This window comes from Malania oleifera, chromosome 2 (assembly GCF_029873635.1).
Source record: "Malania oleifera isolate guangnan ecotype guangnan chromosome 2, ASM2987363v1, whole genome shotgun sequence".
Taxonomy (NCBI): Eukaryota; Viridiplantae; Streptophyta; class Magnoliopsida; order Santalales; family Ximeniaceae; genus Malania; species Malania oleifera.
In genome coordinates this window covers 21,520,167-21,543,013 of record NC_080418.1, presented here as the reverse complement: position 1 = coordinate 21,543,013, position 22,847 = coordinate 21,520,167, and the positions used below count along the sequence as shown (strand labels likewise).

The 22,847-nt window shown below is 35.8% G+C and overlaps 2 protein-coding genes across 6 annotated transcripts in view; one reads left to right on the top strand and one right to left on the bottom strand.

Moving 5' to 3' along the window:
• Window positions 1–11,895: 11,895 nt before the first annotated feature.
• On the bottom strand, window positions 11,896–16,653 carry LOC131148122 (ethylene-responsive transcription factor RAP2-7). Of its 5 annotated transcripts, none has more exons than XM_058097856.1 (11): window positions 16,264–16,653; window positions 15,436–16,153; window positions 15,292–15,317; window positions 15,134–15,164; window positions 14,945–15,032; window positions 14,709–14,854; window positions 14,413–14,457; window positions 14,193–14,296; window positions 13,903–14,042; window positions 13,118–13,234; window positions 11,896–12,552 (listed from the first exon to the last, which is right to left on the bottom strand). In XM_058097856.1, the coding sequence occupies exons 2-11, from the start codon at window positions 15,957–15,959 to the stop codon at window positions 12,253–12,255; spliced, it is 1,521 nt and encodes a 506-aa protein (XP_057953839.1). In that variant the 5' UTR covers window positions 15,960–16,153; window positions 16,264–16,653; the 3' UTR covers window positions 11,896–12,252. The 5 variants fall into 5 exon arrangements, with proteins under 5 accessions (XP_057953839.1, XP_057953840.1, XP_057953841.1 ...); XM_058097857.1 differs by having other exon boundaries at window positions 13,909–14,042; XM_058097858.1 differs by lacking the exon at window positions 14,413–14,457.
• Window positions 16,267–22,847, top strand: part of LOC131148081 (uncharacterized) — a 54,159-nt gene continuing 47,578 nt past the window's right edge. The window contains exon 1 of the mRNA XM_058097817.1: window positions 16,267–16,431. Within this exon, the coding sequence (XP_057953800.1) occupies window positions 16,267–16,431 (165 nt within the window). The remainder of the gene's footprint in view (window positions 16,432–22,847) is intronic.

Genomic DNA, 22,847 nt, shown 5'->3' with positions numbered 1-22,847 from the left:
AAGAATGAAATTACTTTTATTCATAGATGTCCTAAAATTTGTAAAATGAAAAACAACCACTTCAAATAGTGAGTCGATTAATATTAAAAATATTACAAAATGACGTCAATACTTATTTTTATTGATGTCGAATAATGATTCATCACTCCAAAGGCTTGTCTATTGATGATAGGTGGAATTTGTAGCCACTTTTGAAATCTAGTTAATTGGTACTTTTGATATTTGCAAAATATTGACTTTGGGTACATCTTGTGGCGCTTAGAGATTTCTTTTATGCCTAAGTTAGAGGGATTGTTATGAAGGATGAATAAAATTAAGGAGAGAGAGAGAGAGAGAGAGAGAGAGAGAGAGAGAGAGAGAGAGTCTTTGTGAAAGGTTGCGTCTATGAGAATGCTCCCTACTCTTCTCATAACTTCATTTTTCTTTTTCTTTTTCTTTTGAAAATTGCCACATAGCTAACTCTAACTAAGGGAATATGATTGTTCCCTCCCGTGTGTTCCTCTCACATCCCATGAGGATAGCTATAATGTTCCAAGAAATAATTACCCACTTCAATGTTAGGAAATTGAATGGGTAGGAACAGTATCACACAATTAAAATAAAAAATGAGAAAATGGAAATTGACACCAAGATTTACATGGAAAACCCCCAAACAAATCGATAGAAAAACCACGGGCAAGTGTAGAAGGAATCCATTATGAAAAATAATAATACAACTTCTCTCTAATTACAAAAGGAGAACAATGATACCTCTCTCTTGAATTAGAAGTATACAAATCTCACTAAAAATTGTACAATAAAGACACTTTTTTAGGAGAGTACTTGATTTCTCTCTCTTTTAAACTGGAGTTGGAGATGCTTGGGATGAATTGGAACTCCTAGTAGGCATCTCTATTTATAGTAGAGAGTGCTGCCCACCTTTGTAGACTTGTGCAGCCACCATGGTAGACTTGTGTAGCCACCTTATTAGACTTGTGCAGCTATCAAATGAATAGTGCAACCACCATATAAATAGTACAACTACCATATGAATAGTACAACCCCTATGTTGGACTTTGAATGCTAGAAATGACTTTACAATTTAACATTCTCCCACTTAAAGTCATTTTCAAACTCTTTTTTTTTTTTTTCATCATTTCTAGTCTTACCAGTTCCATGCCACTTACGTTTCTGTTAGGCCATAAAAGGATCTACACCATATGAACTTGTCAATGTTGATTGGTTTTGTCATAACATCTATTAGGTTGTCTTTGTTGTAAATCTTTTGCATGTCCACAGTTCCTTCTTCCACAACTTTTCGAACAAAGTGATAATGTACTTCGATGTGTTTTGTCCTGGAATGAAAATCCAAATTTCTTGCAATATGCAAGGCACTCTGACTATCACAATATAGAGAAATTTTCTCTTGATTGTGCCTGAGTTCTTCCAATAGTATTTTAATCCATATTGCCTCTTTGCAAGCCTGCGTAGCTGCCATGTATTCAGCTTCGGTCGTAGACAATACCACAATAGTCTGTAACTTTGATACCCAGCTTACTGCTCCTTCTACAAGAGTTAACACATAACCTGTAGTGGATTTTCTTTTTTCAAGATCACCTGCAAAATTTGAATCAATATATCCTCTGACAATGAATTTCGATCCTCCGTAACATAATGCAGCATCTGAGATCCCTTTGATGTATCTCAAGACCCTCTTCATAGAAGTCCAATGTTCTCTACCAGGATTCGCCATGAACCGACTATCTATACCAACTGTTTGAGAAATATTTGGTCTTGTACAATTCATAGCGTACACTAGGCTTCCCACTGCTGATGCATAAGGCACTCGAGACAATTACAACCTCTCTGCTTCATTTCTAGGACACATACTTGAGGATAATTTATAATTGACAAGAAGTGGGGTAGAAATTGGCTTACAATCTTGCATGTTGAAGCGTCGCAAGACTTTCTTCAAATAATTCTTTTGAGAAAGTCAAATCTTCTTGTCTTTTCTATCTCGGCTAATTTGCATCCCTAAAATCTTATTTGTTGGTCCCAAATCCTTCATATCAAACTCCCTAGCCAATTGTGCCTTCAATTCTTAGACTTTTTCTTTGTTGAGGCCTACAACCAACATATCATCTACATACAACAATAAAATAATGAAATAATTATTACCAACCCTCTTGTAGTACGTACAATGGTCTGCACTGAGTCTGTTGTATCTGAGGCTAATTATGAAGGAATCAAATCTCTTGTACCAATATCTTGGCACCTGCTTTAAGCCGTATAAAGATTTGGTTAACCTGCAAACCAAGTTTTCTTTTCCTTTTTCTTCAAAACCTTATGGTTGGAGCATGTAAATATCTTCTTCAAGTTCTCCATGAAGAAAAGTAGTTTTCACATCTAACTGCTCAAGATATAAATCAAACATAGCACACATAGCCAATACATTTCTGATAGTAGTAATTGTAACAACTGGAGAAAATATCTCATTAAAATCAATACCTTCTTTCTAAGCATGCCCTTTCACTACTAGTCTTGCACTATATTGTCCCACCTGATCGTTACCATCTTGCTTGATCTTATAGATCCATTTATTTCCAATGACTTTATGTCCATGTTGTAGTGACCCAGAGAATAATAGTATTATAATAATAAAGAGGAAGGAAAAATGGAAATAGGAACAGAAGGAGGTCGTAGACTTTGTCGACGAACGCTCCGTGTTCGTCGACGATATTGCACTTTGGAGATAATAATAATTATAATAACTTCAGGAAAATTGCCAAGTTTCGTTGACGAATACAGGGTTTCGTCGACAAAGGTCTTCAGGAATTCGTCGACGAATACAGGGATTCGTCGACAAGAAAATACCGAGAGATGGGTTGGGTTACTCTGAATTTCGTCGACAAATACGGGGATTCGTCGAAAAATTTACTGAAGGATTCGTCGATGAAGTGACGTGTCTCTTCGACGAATCTGCCCCTATAAATAGCTAAAAATTATATTTTTATTCATTTCTCACGCCGCTCTCTCTCTGCTCTCTCTCTTCTCTCCCTCTCCTACGAATCCTCTCACTTCTCTCTTCGTTTTCGGCCCCGACAGACGTCGGATCGATGATCCGAAGACACCACAACGTTCCTGACGAAGTTCTCTTCAAGTTTGCTAGGACGGATCGTTGGTAAGATCGAGTTGGATTTCATCCCAAATTCAGGGTTAGGCATTTTAGTTAGTTTTTGACTTTCTGACAGTTATAAGAAATGATGTAGGCACAAAAATACTGATATTTTGTTTTGGCAAATGTTGTTTTCAAGGTGTTATGTAGGAGGCCCTGCGAGTGTTAGGTTAGTGTACCATAGGGGCTTTTCAGTAAACATGTAAGGGAAATATGTTATGTTAGGAAATTTTAAAATATTATACCATTTATTAAATTATGAAAATTATGTATTAACGTATGGTGTGGCTTGAGGATATGAATCTAGTATGTAGATATGTTTTACGTATTTTAGTACCATGATTTTACGTATTTTAGTACCATGATTATACGAATCTCAGTACCATGCATGATTATATGAATTTCAGTATTATGATTATGCAGCTTCAGTGTTATGATTATACAGATCTCAATATTACGATATATGAATTACAGTACAGTTTATGCAATATCATGGTTATTACGGTTATTTTAGAATCATGGTAAATCAGATAGTTGTATATAGAGATACACTATATAGTATCAGACCTTATTGGACCATACAGCAGAGCACAGTACCATTGCTACAGATATTATGTTATGTTACGAGTGCAACCACCTATTTAGATAATACGTGGTAAGGTCGATCACCTAGGCCCTTGACGTGGACAGGCTCCCCATCAGATATGGGTTGAGGTGGGCAAATCAGACCGATGGAGTATAGTGATTTATTCCTAGTTGGCTAACCAGGGTAAATCCCGCCTACGAGCCGCACAACCCTGTCATGAGGGGTTAAATAATGACACACAGTTATCCACAGGGAAAATTCTCAGTTACTATAATGTATATACAGGTTTATAGAAACAGGGGACATACCTATGTACACTAGAATTATTTTGAATAGCAATCTATAATATTGTTATGTTAAGTAACATGGAAAAGGTGGGGTATTTTATTACTTGTGTTGTACTTTCATTTTCAGTTATACATGATTGTATAAAAACAGATTTTCATGATATTGTAGCTCATTTGTCACACTTTAGTAATAGCATATTTCATCTTACTGAGCGTTGACTCATCCCAGTATTGAATTATTTTTCAGGTGATCCAGGTAGGCAAGCAGACCAGGCTTGCAAATAGAGGGGCTTTAGTAGTGCCCTGTCAGTAGAAAGTGAGTATATTTTTGGGAATGTTTTTGTATAGCCCTCACTAGTTGAGGATATTTTGGGAACAGTAATATATGTAAATTATGGGAAACCTGTTAGCACTCTGGTATTGTAAGAGAAATGATTTATGGTTATGTTTATATGATTTATGCTTCTTGCTGCTTAGGTTGATGATTGGGATTACCCCCAATATGGTATTAGAGTATGTAGAATATCATAGTATAAAAAATAAAAAATAAAACAGTTTATTAAGCAGATCGTTACACATGTGGTAATGGAACAACCTCCCGTGTATTATTTCTGTACAATGCTTCAATTTTTTCCTGCATTACTGTCATCCACAAAGAAACATTAGTGCTACTAATAGCCCCATGGAAAGTTGATGGCTCTCCATCTTCAATTAGAAGACAATATGTAGTATTGCTTGCCATGACATAATCTGAGTGTCATAATGGTTTCCTTGTTTCACGTACTGAACGTTGAACTTCTGTATCATTGGCCTCATTTGGTTCTTGTTCCTCATGCTCTGGTGTAGCTTTAGAAGAATCTTTCTCTTCTTCTATCTAAACAGGAGTAGTCATTTCCAAAGTGTTGTTGTTTTCTTTATTTTGCAGTTCATTTTTTGCAAAAATCACATCCCTGCTGACTACGACCTTATGGGCAGTGAGATCCCACGGGCGATAGCCCTTGACATTATCAGCACAACCCAAGAATATGCATTTCCTAGACTTTGGGTCCGGTTTAGTTCTTTCCTGGGCATTATACATTACATATGCAAGACATCCAAATATGTGAAAAGAAGAATACTAGGCTGGCTTACCAATCCACATCTCCAATCGGTGTCTTCAAACCAATTGTTGTTGACAGTGACCAATTTATCACATAACAAGCGGTTTTGATTGTTTCAGCCCAAAATGACTTCACTAGATCTGCAGTCTTTAACATAACTCTAGTCCTTTCCAATATGGTTCTATTCATCCACTCTACTACACCATTTTGCTGAGGTGTATGCACAACAGTGAACTGCCTTTGAATACCCTTTTGCTTACAAAATGAAATAAAATTGTTGTCTTTATATTTTCCTCCGTTATCTGTCCTTAAACACTTGATTTTTTTCCAGATTCAAGTTCCACCTACATTTTGAATTCTTTACACTAGAAACATATATGACTTCCTCTTGATTGGATACACCCATAATCTCCTGGAGTAGTCATCAATAAATGATACAAAATTGCTCCTCCTAGGGATGGAACTAGTGATTCCCATGCATCAGAATGAATCAAGTCTAGAATGTGTTTCCTTCTGGCAGTAGATCTTTCAAATTTTAATCTATGTTGCCTACTTGTAACACAATGCTCACAAGAAGGTAGTCTTACTTATTTGAGTCCGTGAAGAAGATTACATTCTGAAAGAATCTTCAGACCCGTTCAGACATGTGGCCAAGTTTGCAATGCCACATTATCGTTGATTCTTCCTGGATTGATGCAACTGATGCGTCTCCCTATTGTATAGTATTTCCCAGCAGTGTGCATAGATTTGCCACGATCTTTTCTACCTTTATCAATACAAGCGTGCCTGTTAACTTTGGTGTAATCCCAAGAGAGGGGGTGAATTAGAAATTTAAAATTATTTCCTAGGTCAAACAGTCTAACAACTGTATTACGCAACCTAGGGTCTTTCTATGTAATTTTAAATCCAATCATTCACAATAAAGCATACATGTGTGATAAATAAATTGTAGAAAAGTAAATTGCCCACACGATATATTATCAAGATTCAGCCAAAGTGCCTATGTCCCTACCTTAGCTCACTAACACAAGGATTCCACTATAAGCTCACTTCACGGGTGAAGCGGTACCGATTACAACCAGGTCAATTAATGGGGCAGACCTCAACCTACAAACACACCTTACCAGGATGGTGCACCTAACTTTCCTAACCAGATCTAAGTTAATCTAGGACTATTTAACAAGGCTAGTCTCCCTCTTCAAGCCCACGCCTGGAATACAACAAATATTCAATATAAATTTTGCATACACGGAAATATGCTTCTTAACAAACAAATATGTACCATAATACAGTCCAGATAATAATGCAAGCACAGATGATAGTAAATATGCTTAATGCTAATGATATGTGCTAAATACTCAATCTAATATGAATATACAATCAATACCTAGAGTGTATTTCTAAGCAAACTTTAAAACAAATAATCAATGTAGATCAATCACACCAAGTTTCAAAGTGTTCCAACAACAATATTTTAAATATCTCAAATACGATTTTCTCAAATAATAACTTAAGAGATATTTGAAATATATGTAAGATTGTGAAAAAATATTTTGCAAATAAAAAACCACAAGCTTAATGAGTCTTGCAACCAAAATGCAAAGACTCACTAGCTATGAAGATTTTTTCCACACAAAGATTTATTAGTTAAATCGGGGGAAAAATCCAAGTTAAGAACTCTCAATAAAATAAACAATCAATATAAACAAAGGAGAGTTTTAGCAACTAGAAACACTTAATAACACTCTTAGGAAGTTGGATTTATCAAAGGAATAGCAAAAAGTGAGTGTATGGGCTTAGTATGAGAAATATATGATCTTTGAAAAATAGAGGATTTTTGGCTAATCAAATATGCTAATCCGTGCTTAATTTTTGCAAATGAAGTCATATATATAGACTTGGCCAAAATTATAGTCGTTGAGGACACGCTAGGTATTTTGAAAAAAAAATTAATTAAGTTTAATTAAAAACAATTCAATTTAACTTTGATAAAATTTGAGCAACCCAAGAGGTTCGGTCGAAGGTTCAGTTGACCGGGGTGCTCAGTTTGGTACACCAGGATGAATTTGAACTGAGAAGATGGTCGACCAGACATGAGGCAATTCTTAAGCTCCAAGGTTTTTGGTCGACCATATTAAGTTTTGTTGACCGAACTTCAGAAACTGTGGTCGACCAAGTCATATTGAATATAGAGGTTCGGTCGACCAGAGCGTTGGGACTTCCCACGTGTCTATTCGATCGACCAGGGCATTGGTATACATTTTAAAACGGTCGACTGAGTGGTCAATAGTTTGACCCTAGGAAGGTTCGGTCGACCGAAGATCTCTGTGCATTTGAGTTCGGTCGACCAAACATGCCAACACTGTGCATTTCGGTCCTATTCCTTTTATGAAAATTTCCCTAATCACATGATACTTAATTTTAAGACAATAGGGGACTTTTTCATGCAAAAATTTGGGTCCTATGGTCAATCTAAGGCCTTTGAGCATTAAGTCTAAAAAATCCAACGTCGGTCGACCGATCCCAACGGTCCTGTGGTTCCCTATGGTCAAACTATAATCATTGAACATATAAGCCTATCATGCATGAGATGCAGTTATTACAGACCATATAAGATTACAGACCCAAATAAATTAAACAATAAATAAATGGTCTTCATCTCCATATGGTTCTTCGGCCTCTTTGCTCTTCCAATGCCATGGTTGATGTGATCATTGTGGTCCTTATTGCTTCCTTGCTCCCTCACCATCTATGCGTGCTAAGAGTAAGTTTCTGTTCATAAGCTTAGTGCATAGGTTAGATACTTTGTGTTTGTCATAATCAAAATAAGATAAAACTCAAAAAGTCAACAGTGCCTTTGACAACCTTCAAGATCCCATTTTCAATAAGGGTCTTACAGCTAAGGTCATCTAACTGTCCAAGAGATAGTAAATTTTTCTTCAAGTCCTTCACATGTCATACCCTTTGAATAGTACGAATCGTACCATCGTACATCTTCAGTTTGATATTACCATCACCAACGATCTCTAAGGTATGATCATTACCCATGAACATAGATCCGCCTAAAACATGTTCATATGAGTGGAACTAGTCTCGGCGAGAGGTTATGTGTCAGGTTGCTCCAGAATCCATGAATTATACATCAGTGAGTTTCTTACCACCTTTAAAGATAGTTTCCGCTTCACTATACAATATTTCGCCATCATTGGAAGTACTCGCAGTGCATCCTTGAGAAGTGTTCTGCTCAAGAGCTTTCCTTGCATATTATTTTTTATGCAAACAATCCTTCGAGATGAGCCCCCTTTTGCCACAATTGTAGCATTTAAAATTCTTCTTACTCTTTGACTTTGATCTACCATGATTGTGACTCCCACTAGAGCCACGTTCTGTTGATCTTCCTCTCGTCATCGGTAGTGCCTCAACTTGTTGAGAACTAGACGATCTGTCTTCCTTGTTTTTACATCTGGATTCCTCTTACGGAACAGTCACAGCAACATCATCTAAGACTAGATTATTTGATTAAATATTATTTGTAATGTTTATAATGAGTTGATCACACGAATCTGGAAGACTTTGGAGTAGAAGCTCTGCTCATTCGGTTGGCTCAATCTTATGGCCTAACATTGTCAGTTAGGAGAACAATGTATTAAGATTGTTGATGTGGTCCATAACTGATGTGGACTCACTCATTTGAAGAGTGTAGATTCGCCTCTTTAAGAAGATCTTATTGTGAAGTGACTTTACCTCATAGAATTTTGTTAGTACATCCCAAATTTCGTTTGCTGACTTCTTCTTCGCAATACTTGATAACATCGAATCTGCTAATACTAGATAAAGATTAGCCACAACATTGTCATCCATCTTGTTCCATTTTTCGTTAGTTATCCCTGTTGGTATGTCTCCAATTGATGCAAAGCAATTGTTCTTTCTCAAGACCGCCTTCATCTTCAATTTCCAAAAGGACAAATTACCCCCATTGAACTTCTCAATTTCGTACTTTACTACCATTGTTATAGATAAGATCTGCTCCTCCATTAAACCGGCTCCCACTTTTTCATCGTGATCAATACTATATATGTGAACAGTATCGTAAATAAATAGAACTGTATACTTGAACAAATCTCATATACGTTCACAATACTGTAAAAGTATCTGGTGACACATGTGAATAGTAACCGTGAATGGTAACCCCAACCCAAAGGCCGTAACCCAAGGCTCTGATACCACTGTTAAGAAATTGAATAGGTAGGAATAGTATCACACAACTAAAATAAAAAATGAGAAAATAGGAATTGACACCAAGATTTACATGGAAAGCCCCCAAACAAATCAAGGAAAAAACCACGGCTAAGAGTAAAAGGAATTCACTATGAAAAATAATGATACAACTTCTCTCTAATTACAAGAGGAGAACAATGATACCCCTCTCTTGAATTAGGAATATACAAATCTCACTAGAAACATCCGGCTACAACGACACTTTTTTAGGAGAGTACATGATTTCTCTCTCTTTTAAGCTGGAGTTGGAGATGCTAGGGATAAATTGGAATTCTTAGTAGGCATCTCTATTTATAGTAGAGAGTGCTGCCCACCTTTGTTGAATTCTCCTTTTTGTAGCACACCTTTGTAGACTTAGGTAGTCACCTTTGTAGACTTGTGCAGCCACCTTTGTAGACTTGTGTAGCCACCTTATTAGATTTGTGCAACCACCAAATGAATAGTGCAGCCACTATATAAATAGTATAGCTACCATATGAATAGTACTACCCCTATGTTGGACTTTGAATTCTAGAAATGACTTTACAATTCAACATTCAAATCATTCCATATATGTAGGTTTGTCCTCTTGGGTGGAATTGCCCTAATTATGGTCTATAGGTGGTTTCTCCATTTCTTGGGTAGTTATATGATTTTTCCCTTTGCTGAACTAACTTGCTTTAGATCAAATGGCCTAGGCATAGCAAACTTGGTTGATAGTTTAGTTATGTGATTTACACATGGTTGACCTAAATCAAACTACCCTCCATTCTTCTCGTTGGTCACAAAGCTAATCTAACCTACATGTGGAAACCTAATCTACTTTAATCGTGTGACCTGCACATGATGAACTTGACCTAACCTAACCCCATTCTTAGGAGGCATCCTTGTCACATAACTAAGTTGACACACGTGTCAAATCTAAAGTTTGTTTCTTAGTTTTCTACATATATTATAAATGTAAAAAAGAAAGTGTTTGTTTAATTATGCAAAATTGTCTTTTTTTATTTTAGATTTTAAAAATAATTAGAAAAAAAAAAAAGCAATCTATTTTTCAATATTTTTAAAAAATTATATAAGATAATATCAAGGATTTTGGGATTTGAATATGCACTAAACACAAGGGTGCGCTCTTTGAGAGACTTAACCCAACACCATATGACATGAGCTAATGACAACCATGCACTACATGTATTCGTGTTCTCGAAGGCACCCTCTTTCTCAAGAGGGTTCATGGCACAATTCTAATAGACTTCTTGGATTAAAGGGTTCAATAATCGTGCATCCACTAGGAAGTAGGAAATAAAGAAGCAATTGCTTGTTAATCATAAAATACTTGTACAAATAGGTATATCATATAGAAATTGTCTTTATATGATTTTCAATGACATCATAAAATAAGGAAATTGGAAAAAAAATCTACTTGTGTGGATTTGAAAGAAACTCAATCCAATTATATCCTATATTTTTTCAAAATCCACAAAAATTTAAGTTCAAGATCTGAATTTTATACACTGAAATGCAGAGAAATCAAGAAAAAAGAATGAAAAAATATTTTCTAATTTTTATACATAATTTTTTTTTTAAAAGGTAACATTTTTATAATTATTTAAAAAATTAAAAATGAAAAATAAAATAATTCCACAAGAAAATAGTGACAAAACATTATAGTATTATTCATTCATTTAAAGAAAAATAAAGTTAGTTACACTAGAAAATAGTGACAAAAATTTTTATTATATAATCGTTGTAAAAATGGAAAATTAGAAAACTATTTTCTATTTTTTAAAAAAAATTAAACTAGAAAATAAAAATTATTTTTTTACAAATTAAATAGACTAAGTATCTCTTCTAAGGAAAAAAAAGAATCATAAATCCGTTATTAGCTATGAACTACACGCCCCTCATTATTTTGCACAACCAAAAAAGGTGGTGGTAGCACGTTATTCTTGTCATTAACCAAGAAAAATACCCAAACTCAAGAAAGCAAAACAAATTAAAACAAGTATTAAAGATTTTCTCGACCAAGAAGAAACCTCTAGTGCGATTTTTAGGATGGTAATTTTGAGGAATCGAATCAAGATTTGACCAAGTTTCAAATCAACTAGATTACAAATTGTGTGGTTCAATTAGGTTCTCAATTTTGACTTATTATTATTATTATTATTATTATTATTATTTGAGATAAGAAAAACTAGAATAAACCATGTTAAAATTCATATAAAATCAAAAAAGCTGTAGAGTTGGAGCTTAAATTCTTGACCTCAACGTTCTTGCCTCAATGCCTAATAACTCACCTCGAGTACAATTTCCATTTGCATTTAACTTGGTGTGTGCATTTGTAGTGGTGTGTCATGGGGAATAAGTAAAATTTTAAAGATAAATTTTCATTGCATTTTATTCTTGCGCATTAAACAAACCAAAACATTAGTACCGTCATGGGAGGACAGGTGCCCTGGAAAATCTCATCAAGTACCACCATTACAAATTAACAATCAAAAACTAGCCCTCTTGCTCCAAATAAGCTGTACTTTCTTTAACAATGAAAATGGAATCCGTGGACACAAATCACAAAAACAAATCAAACAATGCTTCGCTAAGAGGCAAAAAAGCCCAAATATTAATCAAATTCATAATGCCATTTCACTAAAGGCAAATGAGATTCGCTTTTCCTTCTGTTTTTTTTTTTTTTTACCCTCAATATCCTACATAGCAATGAACTAGGGAGGACGTAGAACTTTTAAAAAGAAAAGGTTTTGGTCATGTGGATCACATTTTGAGACTCGCACGGATGAATTTTCAAACGAACACCACTGCCTTGTGAAGTGGAGCAGCCTCTCTATCAACCTTGATGCAGAGGAAAATAGATTATGGCGGTGGGGGTGGGGGCGGTGGCTTCACGTGGTAGTAGAATTGGGAGTTGGGAGCAAGCATGGCGGATGAACTAAAACAAAGGTTGTGGGCTATGGGATTTGAAGGCGTCGGCGTATGAATGGCAGCCGATGAGGAGGAGGGGTGAGGAGCGGTGGCTGAAGATGAGAATCCTGATGATGCTGCAGTAGAGAATAATGGCACTGAGATAGCAGAGACCTGACGGGGAATTTGCCACGCCCAGTTTGGGACCCCTTGTGAAGAACCTACTTCAATTCTTTTCTCTTTTGCTCTTTCCTGCACCAACATTTTCACAATCTAGTTATCAGCACACTCATTAAAACACTAACAGTTATAAATGGAAGGGTCAACGTCTAGGACATGAATTGTTGCCAACCATGAACGGCATCATATTTTGTATTGGACTCCAGCCCAATAACAGCTACTGCCCAATGTTTCAACAATGGAGACTACTTGATATTGTATTTATATAGTTGAAAGTAACATGCAAATAGATATTTGATACGAAATTTAGCAGTAACCTCAGGCTGTTACAACTCTAAATTGTCGTGGCTTTACTACTAGGAGCTTGAAATCTTCAATCGTTATTGATTTCAAATATCAATCATCAACAACAGCAAAATAAGCAATAGAGAATATTCCAATTTAATTAAACAACCTATTTTACTCCAGTTGCCAAATGATACTGGTAAGTTTAGCAAATTAGTGCTGAATGCGCGAGTTTAGCAATGCTGTTCGTTGTAGCAATATTGGAATCAAGAAACAAAGAAGTTCACTGCCAAAAGCATAAAGCATCCCACTAAAGTTATGAAAGGAAAAAAAAAAAGCAATAAAAATTTACCTCACAATTGGGAAAGAAACTGGGGTACAGACCGCTCCATAAAGGATGCTGCTCTGATGTTATTGCGAACCCTCTGACAGGGGGATCGCCTGCTGTTGCTGTAGCAGGGTTCTCCATCTGTAAAACAGCATGACAGACAAAAATTATAATAGCTTTGAATCTAAAAAGAGAAAATTCAATAGCATCCTGAGAGTGAATTCATCCAGGGTAAAAAAATTATCAAGCATGAGAAGAAAAAAATTGAAGTGCTGCCATATTTCATAAACAGGGGCCGACAAAGTTCAGGTCAATGGGGGCACTTGCCCCGACTGGAGTTTTGAAAAACAATACAACATATATAAATCATAAAAAGTAAAAATTATGATTATGCCCTTGTGGAAATTATAAAATTGTAGGATTATATTAACAAAATAGATCCAGAGTAAAGATAGTTACTTAAATGAGCTATCGTCAAAAAATCAGCACTCCAATCGTTTGATATATATGGGACTTCTACCTTAGAGGTCTCAAGAGCAAAAGTTGGGAAAATTAGCTTTGAAAAATTATGTTTTGCATATTTATATATTTTTCTTTGGGCATAAGTATAGCAAATGAGTGACAGGAACACTCCCTCCAAATTTCGGAGACCTTTACACAGGACTTCTAGATTCACTAGCAACAAAGTTAAGCTTGAAAAACAGAAGAATATTATGCAAATTGAGGAAGCCCCCAACAAAGGTTTTCTGAAAACAGGTTGCACTACATAATTATATATTGGCAAGAAATTCAAATGTTTAAATTCAAACCTTTACCCTTGATCTCCTTCCATCATGCATATCAGAAAGGGGGCAGCAATATTGGAAATGCTCCAAACCATACTTTTCCTTTAGTTTATCGCCAAAAGGAGGAGAAATCCCCAGGTTCAGATCAAGAGCGTGATCACTACCTGCATCAATGGTATAAATAAGCTCAATTACACAATAGAGAAAGGGGTTTCTACAAGTTCCACAAAAGACAAACGATAATTTTATTAAATATTACTTCACAAATAATGAGAAGTACAATACAATTAGATGGTGTATCAAATTAAAGATACCTCCGTTATTGGCCTCTGAGATCATCTCTCCTTGGTATGTGCTTGGCTCAAAGTTGGTGACCGCCTCCCTCCCGTTGCATTTGATAGCCGCTTTGTCATAAGCCCTGATTTCCAGAAAATCAAAATGGAGATAGTTGTTGGATGGAACCCTATTGAAGTGGAGAATTCACAGGGTAATAAATTCAGTATCAGGGAGAGTGTAATTCATGATCATTAGGACCTTGCAGCTTCTACTTCGCTGTCGAATAGCCCAAGATATATATACCTGCAAGCAAGCATCGTAACCCCCACGATGAAAATTGGGCCCCAGTCGTTTCTTCCTTGTTTTCCAGAAAAAGGGAAAAAAACGAAAACAAAGATAGGTACTCGAAACTGATTCGCAGTTCCCACAAACAGGTTCTTAGAACACCTCATTGCTAATCCTCAGATCAACATTATCATAAATATAATTTCCATGAACTATTTAAAAAAGAACAGAACAATTATAATTTCAAGTTCTATAATATGGTTACTCACTTTTTGCCAAGGAATTGGCCCATCCGAGCTTCCCATCGGCCGCACTTGTGCAAAGTCACCCCTCTGTATTTCGAGCTACCCCTAGAAAAACCAGTGCTCTGGCGACGGAGAATGTGCACGAATTCTTCCTTGGTCATATTCTTCATCTGCCAAACAAAAAATGCCATCAACAACGCAATCAGAGTTATGGTAACACCTGCACGGTATTTTTTCAGTATATTTAACTTTTCCCAAACCTGTTTCAAGTCATCTTCATAATCGCTAAGATTAAAATTTATGTCGGCGTCAACACCCCTGAACTTGATAGCTGCTCGATCATAGGCTCTGGAAGCGGAAACCCAAATTCAAGGCAAATTATCTAGCAAATAAATGCTTAAAAATGAAGCTAAAAGGCGAATGGATCCCAGACTAGATATAAAGTTTACCTAGCCGCAGCATGAGCAGTGTCGAATCCGCCTATATAAAATCCAAGGAAAAAATTCATCAGACTACACCCAAAGGAGAAAATAAAAAGAGAAAAAAAAAAAGGGCCAATACAATACTAAATAAGGAAATTTAATCAAATTACGAGATCATATCATACCCAAATAAACTTGTTTCCCACAATCCCTGCATCAAATTACCACGGTTAAAGAAATCGTTGAGAGAGAATGAATGAGAGAGCGATAGGTGGGAGCTAAATTCTACTAATAAAAGAAGAGAACACATGTAATGAAAAATCACTGACCATATGTGAGATTCCCAGCGCCCAGTCCTCCTATAGAAGGTCACTCCTCTGTACTGCGAGCTCCGAGACCTGGGTCCTCGCCGGCTCTTCTTCACCGGAGGCTGCTGCGGCTGCGGCGGCACCACCCTCAGCTCCGGCACGCCTTCACCTCTAGACCCACCACTCTGACCGAACGACAGATCGATCCAGTTTTGTCGAGACGACGAAGATAACGAGGACTGGCCCTGACAATTCCTAGAATCCCCATCCTCTCCACCACCACTCATTGGTAACAGCTGCCTCGTCACAACGTCGTTTTCATTACCTCCAACCTTCAAGATGTCGAAACTAAAGAAAATGCTCCGAGTTGAGCAGGAGTCATCATCGCCTCCATTACTCGAGGCTTCCGCATTCACTATTGATGAGTTCGAGGTCCCTGACTCGTCCATTTGGCTTCTAGAGCTCTCCGGGAGTATCCCTAGCTTCACCGGCTCTTCGTTCCGAGCCGTATCACTCGAACCGACACTGAGATTGAGATCTAGCATGATTTTTCTTTTTTCTTTTTTTTAATGAAATGGTTTCTCTGGTTTATCTATTTTTGTAGTGTTTGAGCTTCGTAGAGGCCGATATGCAACATCCAAGCACGAACCACAGTCCGGTTGAGCGGTGCGCAATGAATCCACCGGCGGACAAGATCGACGATCTGATCGGAGAATTCGAGTCTCGGAGACGATAAACACTGTCAAAAACAAGTTATCAGAATCGCAAATTTCAATAGACGGAGAGATTTACAGAGACAGATAAATCAAGATTCAATGATCGAAAGCGCGGTGCTCGAGAGTGAATTACGAGATGTTTGTGGCACCGGAAAAGCTACAGGCGATGGGCAAGAACAGAGGAAGCAAGCTCGACGACTTCTACAGACGAAGCAAAAGAAGCTCGCGAGGTTGCATTTCTCATTTGCTGAGCGGCGACTCAACCGTCGTAAGGAATAACGGCCGGCTGTCGGATTCCATGGTAGAGAGAGAGAGCAATGTAGAGAGAGAGGGGGAGGGGAGAGGAGAGGGAAGAAGCAGATGGGACGTGTGAAGGAACATACTAGCCCAATTTTGAGTATTTAAACATTTTTCGACACTTTCTCTTTCCATACGGAAACCGGTGTTGCCGGTCATCCGGTTGCTGATATTGTCACGAGATTTTTCTCAATTGGGGGGTTGGGGGTGGTCTCTGCCAGACCCTAACAACCGTCAATAACAATGGAACTGTATTAAGAGGGTCCATCCCCAATCATTTGGAAACTTTCACTTAATTCCTCTTTGCAAATCCATTTATATGAACAAAATGGGTTTGCTAGTTTTATTAATTGGGAAATATTTCCAATTTTTTAACTTAATGAACCAGATGGGTAATTCGATACAAAGCTTATATTTTTTTTTTCAAAAATTTATTATAATTTTAAATAGTTGCACATGTTCTTTGTAATTTTTTGGTCGTTGTTGGCCTTACGAGGCTTAAAATCTTTTTATCTTATTTTGATACTAACAAACAAGTGGAATTTAACATATTTGTGTGAGTAATGTTGTTTCAGGGCTCATATATGAGAAAGTAAGGTTAAAATGCTCACAAGAATTATATATATGAGAAAGCAAAGGTCAAAGTGATAAAGCTCAAAGTTTGAAAGCTTGAAGAAAAGATGGAAGCTTGAAGAAAGACAGGAATGAGTTGTTGAAAGCCAAGGAATACTAAAAGAAGATGGAAGCTTGAAAAAACAAAACATGAAAACTTAAGAATGAGAAAAGTTTTAAGAATTTTCATGTAAGTACTTTAAATGTTTAAAATATCGTTTGCAATATTTTGAAACTCTTAGGTTAACATATTGGACCTAAATACCTTTTAAAATATCTTTAAAATAATTTTATAAAGTCAAAAATTATTTTAAAATGGTAGAATCATTTTTGGAATAAAAAGCACCAAAAAGGGGTTTTTCTGTTTGCTGTCAATTTTGATACAACCGTATTCATATGTATTTTTCACTATCAAAACTTCATTATTTTAAAAAATAATGAACAAGAAAATTTTAGGATTTTCTATTAGCTTTATTTTGACAGCAAGAACACCTAATTTGGAGTTATACATAAAAAGTTATGGCTAAAACACTGAAAGAGGGTCACTGTTGTCAGTCAACTGAACACTGTTCACGGGAGGGACTTCAAATGATTAAACAGATGACTTCGGTCGACTGAAAATTAAGTTCAATCAACTGAAGATTTTCTAGATAGAATATACAGCAGGCAGTAGCAGTTCAGTTGACTGAACTTATGACTTCAGTCAACTGAACACTATTTAACGGGCACAAATTTTTTTTCTTCATATTTTAAAATATAACCGTTTGAGCTCTAAACTTTCTAAAATTTTGGGAAACTCTCAAAGGAAACTTTTGCAACATAGAAACAAGTTTGAAAGCCTATAAATACATGGTTTTGCAAATTAAAACATATCCAAGAATTGAAAAATCTGCTTGTAAAGCTGAAAGCACTCTTGTTCTTCCAAAAGCTCTCTTGCTCACTCATTGCAAATCTATTTTGCTGAAAAATTCTGAAGTGCTAATTATTCCTCCTTTGAATTCCTACTTCTAATCCTCTTCTAAGAAGGATATTGGTGAATTCTACACTTAAGCTTCATTGTATTTCATATTGGTATTTTATATTCAAAGTATATAGTGCTGAAATTGTACTAACTTGCTTTTTGAGAGAGTATACTTGTATGCAAATCTTATCTTGTGTTTCTTATAGTTCTTTGATGTTCCAAGGATCGTTTGGATCGTTGGCTAAGTAAGGGGACATTGCTTAGAGAGGCGGACTCTAGCCTATGTAAGGAGTGACCGAACGAGGAAATATCGTTTGGAGAAGGCGAGCTCTAGCCTTAACCAAGGAGTGTTGTAATCGGCGTTGTTTCACCTATCAACGAAATTGAACTAGTGAATCCTTTGGTGGTTTGCCAAAGGCGAGGATGTTGGCTAGGTATAAGCCGAACCTCGTATAAATCTCCGTCTCATTCTCTCTTTCTCTTACTCTTTATTTTCAGCATATTTAAATTGTGTGGATGGTTTAAAATTTAGGAATCATATAAACTACATATATTTGGAAAAACAAACAAACTTAAGGTTTAATTTTGATTTGGATTGTAGAAAGCGAAAGGGAGTACGTTGGTGACACCATATCTTGCGGAAACCTTACGGGAGTACGTTACTTAGTTAACATCCCAAAGATAAATTTACCAAGAGTTTATTTGAGTTCTAAATATTTGGAAAGAGTGATTTGATTCATCTATACAGGGCTTTACATCAGCAAACATAAATTCTCATTCATTACAGGGCTTGGTTCAAATTTGGGAAATATAAACAAACAACCATTTTGAATTGTTATATTACCAAAGTGTTGAATACTTTATATCTTGGTTTGGTTGTTTGTTGTTTGACTTATACTTGGAAAATAAATTGATTGAAGATTGCTTTTAATTGATTGGTTGTTTAATTAAGTTGTTGTGTGATTGGTGAAATTAAACAAATAAGTTAAAGAATTGGTTAAGTCTTTAAAGAAGTTAAGGATTCTTAAAAGAAGTTAAAAGAAAGTTTTAAAAACCAATTCACCCCCCCTCTCTTGGGAAGCTATTTCTAATTTCAGTAGTGTTTTTCTTATAAAATAAATTAAAAATAAATTAAATTAAGTATCTGTACAGATTAAGTTATAAATTCGTTTGTATTGTATTTTAATTAATTATATTTGTTCATATTAAAAAAATCATTATTATATATTTAAGGACAAAAGATATAAACCTTCCGTGAAGTTTGATAAAAAGACACTGATCTCTCCTAAAATTTTAAAATTTTCATTCACCTCTCATGAGATTTAGGCTTGTGTCTCTCTTACAAACCTCAAGGGAGATGTGTATCATTTTTAAAACCTCAGGAGAGGTTTTTCAGGATTTCAAAAACCTCGAAAAAGATCGGTGTCTTTTTTATCAAATCTCAAGGGAGGCTCTTAGGATTTTTGAAGCCTAATGAGAGATCGATGTTCTTTTATTAAACCTCATAAAAGGTGAATATATTTTGCCATTTATTTAAAAGTATACATGTGACAGACAATTAAGTTGAGTAATGACAATAACATTGTGTAGAGACCCAGAAAATTTAATTTACAAAAATAATAAAGGAAAAGAGAAAGGGAAAGAAAAGAAGAAGTAGGAATAAAATTTTGAATGGGCAAGCAACAGGGACTCGTCGATGAGGTAATACCGAGAGTCAAGAATTTCAGAGAATTTAAGACTCATTGACAAACCAATTCTCTCGTTGACAAGCATTCTTTATTGGCTCGTTGAAGAATCACTTATACTCGTCGACGAGCCCATGCCTATAAATAGACCGTGGGTCATTTCTTTTAGCATAATTTTTCTCTCCTCTCTCTCTCTCTCTCTCTCTCTCTCTCTCTTCAATTTTCGCTCCGTCTAAACTCGTTTTGACGATTAGAAGCCACCACAAGGTTCGTGGGGAGATTCTTTACAACTTAGTCGGAGCGGATCGTTGATTTGGGGTTCTTGGGCACCATCCCAAAATCAAGGTAAGGTATTTTAAGGTTTAATTATTAATTTGGAATATATGGAGCTTAGGAAATGTTAAATGAGAAATATTCTGAGAGTTGAGTTGATTAGTTCGGGGAAAATGTGATTTCCAGAGTTTTGAGCTTTGAACGTCGTGGGGCGTGGATTTAGGGTTGTTAGCAGGCCTCTCAGTAAGTCAGGTAAGGGAAATAAATTATAACAACTATTTTGGAAAATAAATTGTTGATTTAAAGTATGTGAAAATGAAATATGATATTTTGTCAGTGGTTATTATGTTATAAATATTAAATGAAAATTGTGTAGCATGAGAAATGTGATATAATAGGTTTATACTGGGATTATAATTAAATTGGGATATATGATTTGCACTGAAAAAAATGAGATTATGAAAAAAATATATTCGCTGACCATCGCAGCCGAGGGCCCGTCGCCGTTCGTTCTTAGAACCCGTCGCCATCGCAGCCCCTCGCCTTCATCGTCACTAGGGAAGTTAGTATTTTTTGTCCCCTCAGGTGCTAGGTGATTTCCTAATGGTGAGATTTTGGCGCCTTTAGCGAGAGTAGGAAAAAGGGGGGGGGGGGTTTATAGCGCATCACAATTTGTGCTATTTTGTGAACCATATGAACTGAGAATTTTGAGAAATTTCAGGATCACACTATCTCTCCTTGTTTGTTGTGGGATAAAGTTGTGTTCTTGGACCATTCCTTCGGGGGTTTATTGGGTGTGCTGCTGCCTGATCTAGTTAGGGATTGGAAGAATTGTAGTTTTTTTATTGTTCTCTTTTGTTTTCTTTTGATTATTGGAGGGCATCTTGTTCTCCTCCTATAGTATCATTTTGGATAGTTGTTCATACATTTTTTATTATTAAAAAAAAAAAAAGCTAATAACTTGGTGCTTAGATTTTAGCCTTGGTTGTAACTATTGCACATAAGCTAGTCACAGCTTATTCAATCTGTCTCGATTGTTATGGGGTTGCTTTAGTTAATAATTGGTTATAATGGTTAAATAATTATATGTTGAAATATAATAACATTTTCATATAATAATAACATATATTCACGTAACACTTATAAAGTGAGTATCCAAACATTACTTATAAGCAACACTTTTTATTCACAACCAAACGAGTTGTAGAACTATGTCATACAATGGGTTGCTTTTGTTAATATGCTAGTTGTCATTGATTTTGTCTTCATGTTATCCTTTTTTCTTAATGTTTCTGCTCTTACCCCTTAGTGCCCTTGGTGCCTTTCTTTTGCTTTTCGAAAAAAAAATTTTTCTTTTTCCCTCTACATAAGGGTAAGCTTATGAAAAAATATCAAATAATGTCATTTATTATATATTAAACATATCTAGCAATTTCCAAATTTTAGGAGTGGGCCTTGTAGTGTTGACAAAAACTATGCTTGGAAGGCCTTCATGCATTCTGTGCAACTTTCTGTGATTTAAGACTATTTATGGTACTGATTGTATTGGTGGATGTAGGGGTATGGTGATTGTTGTTATGTTGCATTAGGATGCTAGTGGTAATCACATCAGGATTCGAAACAAGATATTTTTGTTCTTTGTAGACTTTTGGATTCTATTACAAAACAAAATAACCCTGTTTATATTGTTGTCTTTTGCAAAAGAAGTTCTTTGATATGTGAACCAAGGGCTGCCTAAATTACAAAACATTTATGGCATGGTTCCTTAATTGAATATTTTCTCGTAATGTTATTGTTAGGTAAGATTATAATCAAGTCAGTCCAAATCGAGTCGACTTTTAACATACTTTACTTATTTAGTAAATGAGTTTTAAAATTAAATGTATGTTGAACTATTTTAATAAGTAGGGGTGAATATTTTTTCATAATGTTATTGTTAAATATGCCCCTCTGAAAAAAATTTTGTTCTTAACATAAATCCTAGGGTTTCGTCTTTCCTGGCCAATGCCTCCACGAATGAAGCCTCGAGCTACCTCAAAGCACGGTCACTAGCCACGATGCACTGCCAAGCGGCAAAGGGTCTAGGACCCGCCAAGGGGAGAGTCTTCTTCCAAGGGTCGAGCGACCCTGAGTGAGCACGATCAGATTTCGGATGAGATGAGAGCACCAAGTGTAACGACCCAAAAATTATACCATTTTTTTTATCTATTTACTTTGATACCCCTAAATTAGAGGTGAGCATAATTTGGGGAAACCTGAATTAACCGATTTAACCAATCGAAATTGATCAGTTCAGTTCAAGAAAAAAAAATCGATTCAGTTAAGCTTCACCAAAATTTGGTGAATCGGTTTTCGGTTCGATGAATATGAAATATAAATTCGGTTAATCGATTAACCGATTTAATAATTAATTAAATTTAAAACATAAATTAAAATATGTTAAATAATTAAGCTTCACCAAAATTCTGTTTTTAATAATTAGTTTTAAATAATTTTGGTTAAATTCGGTCGGGTGAGGTTCGGTTAATACCCCTTATTCGGTCGGTTCGGTTAATAGGAATGATTAACTGAAATTTTCGATTAATTCGGTTAGTTAATCGAATTTCACCGATCTAACAATTTGCTCATCCCTACCCTGAATTATCTTCTATAACCTCCCAGACCCCAAGTGAGCACTGAGGAAACCCTACTATTATTACATATCTAAGTAGTGGAAAACATAAAAGCATACATCCATATTTACAATACCAGAATCCAATTTTTCCCCAAAACATAATTACATAATTACACATCATCCCATTATCATATACCCTAAACTCCTGGTTACTACTCAAAAATACAATCTTCTATTAAAACTTACCCTACAGATAGGGTAGTGTACTCGCCCTC

Bases quoted from the DNA above. Each gene is read 5' to 3' on its own strand.
- LOC131148122 (XM_058097856.1), bottom strand. From the start codon at position 15,959: ATGCTAGATCTCAATCTCAGTGTCGGTTCGAGTGATACGGCTCGGAAC. The intron at 14,458-14,708 runs GTGAGTAACCAT...GCTTGCTTGCAG, and splicing joins GGCCAATTCCTTGGCAAAAA to GTATATATATCTTGGGCTAT. The intron at 12,553-13,117 runs GTAAATTTTTAT...ATGTTGGTGCAG, and splicing joins GTTTCTTTCCCAATTGTGAG to GAAAGAGCAAAAGAGAAAAG.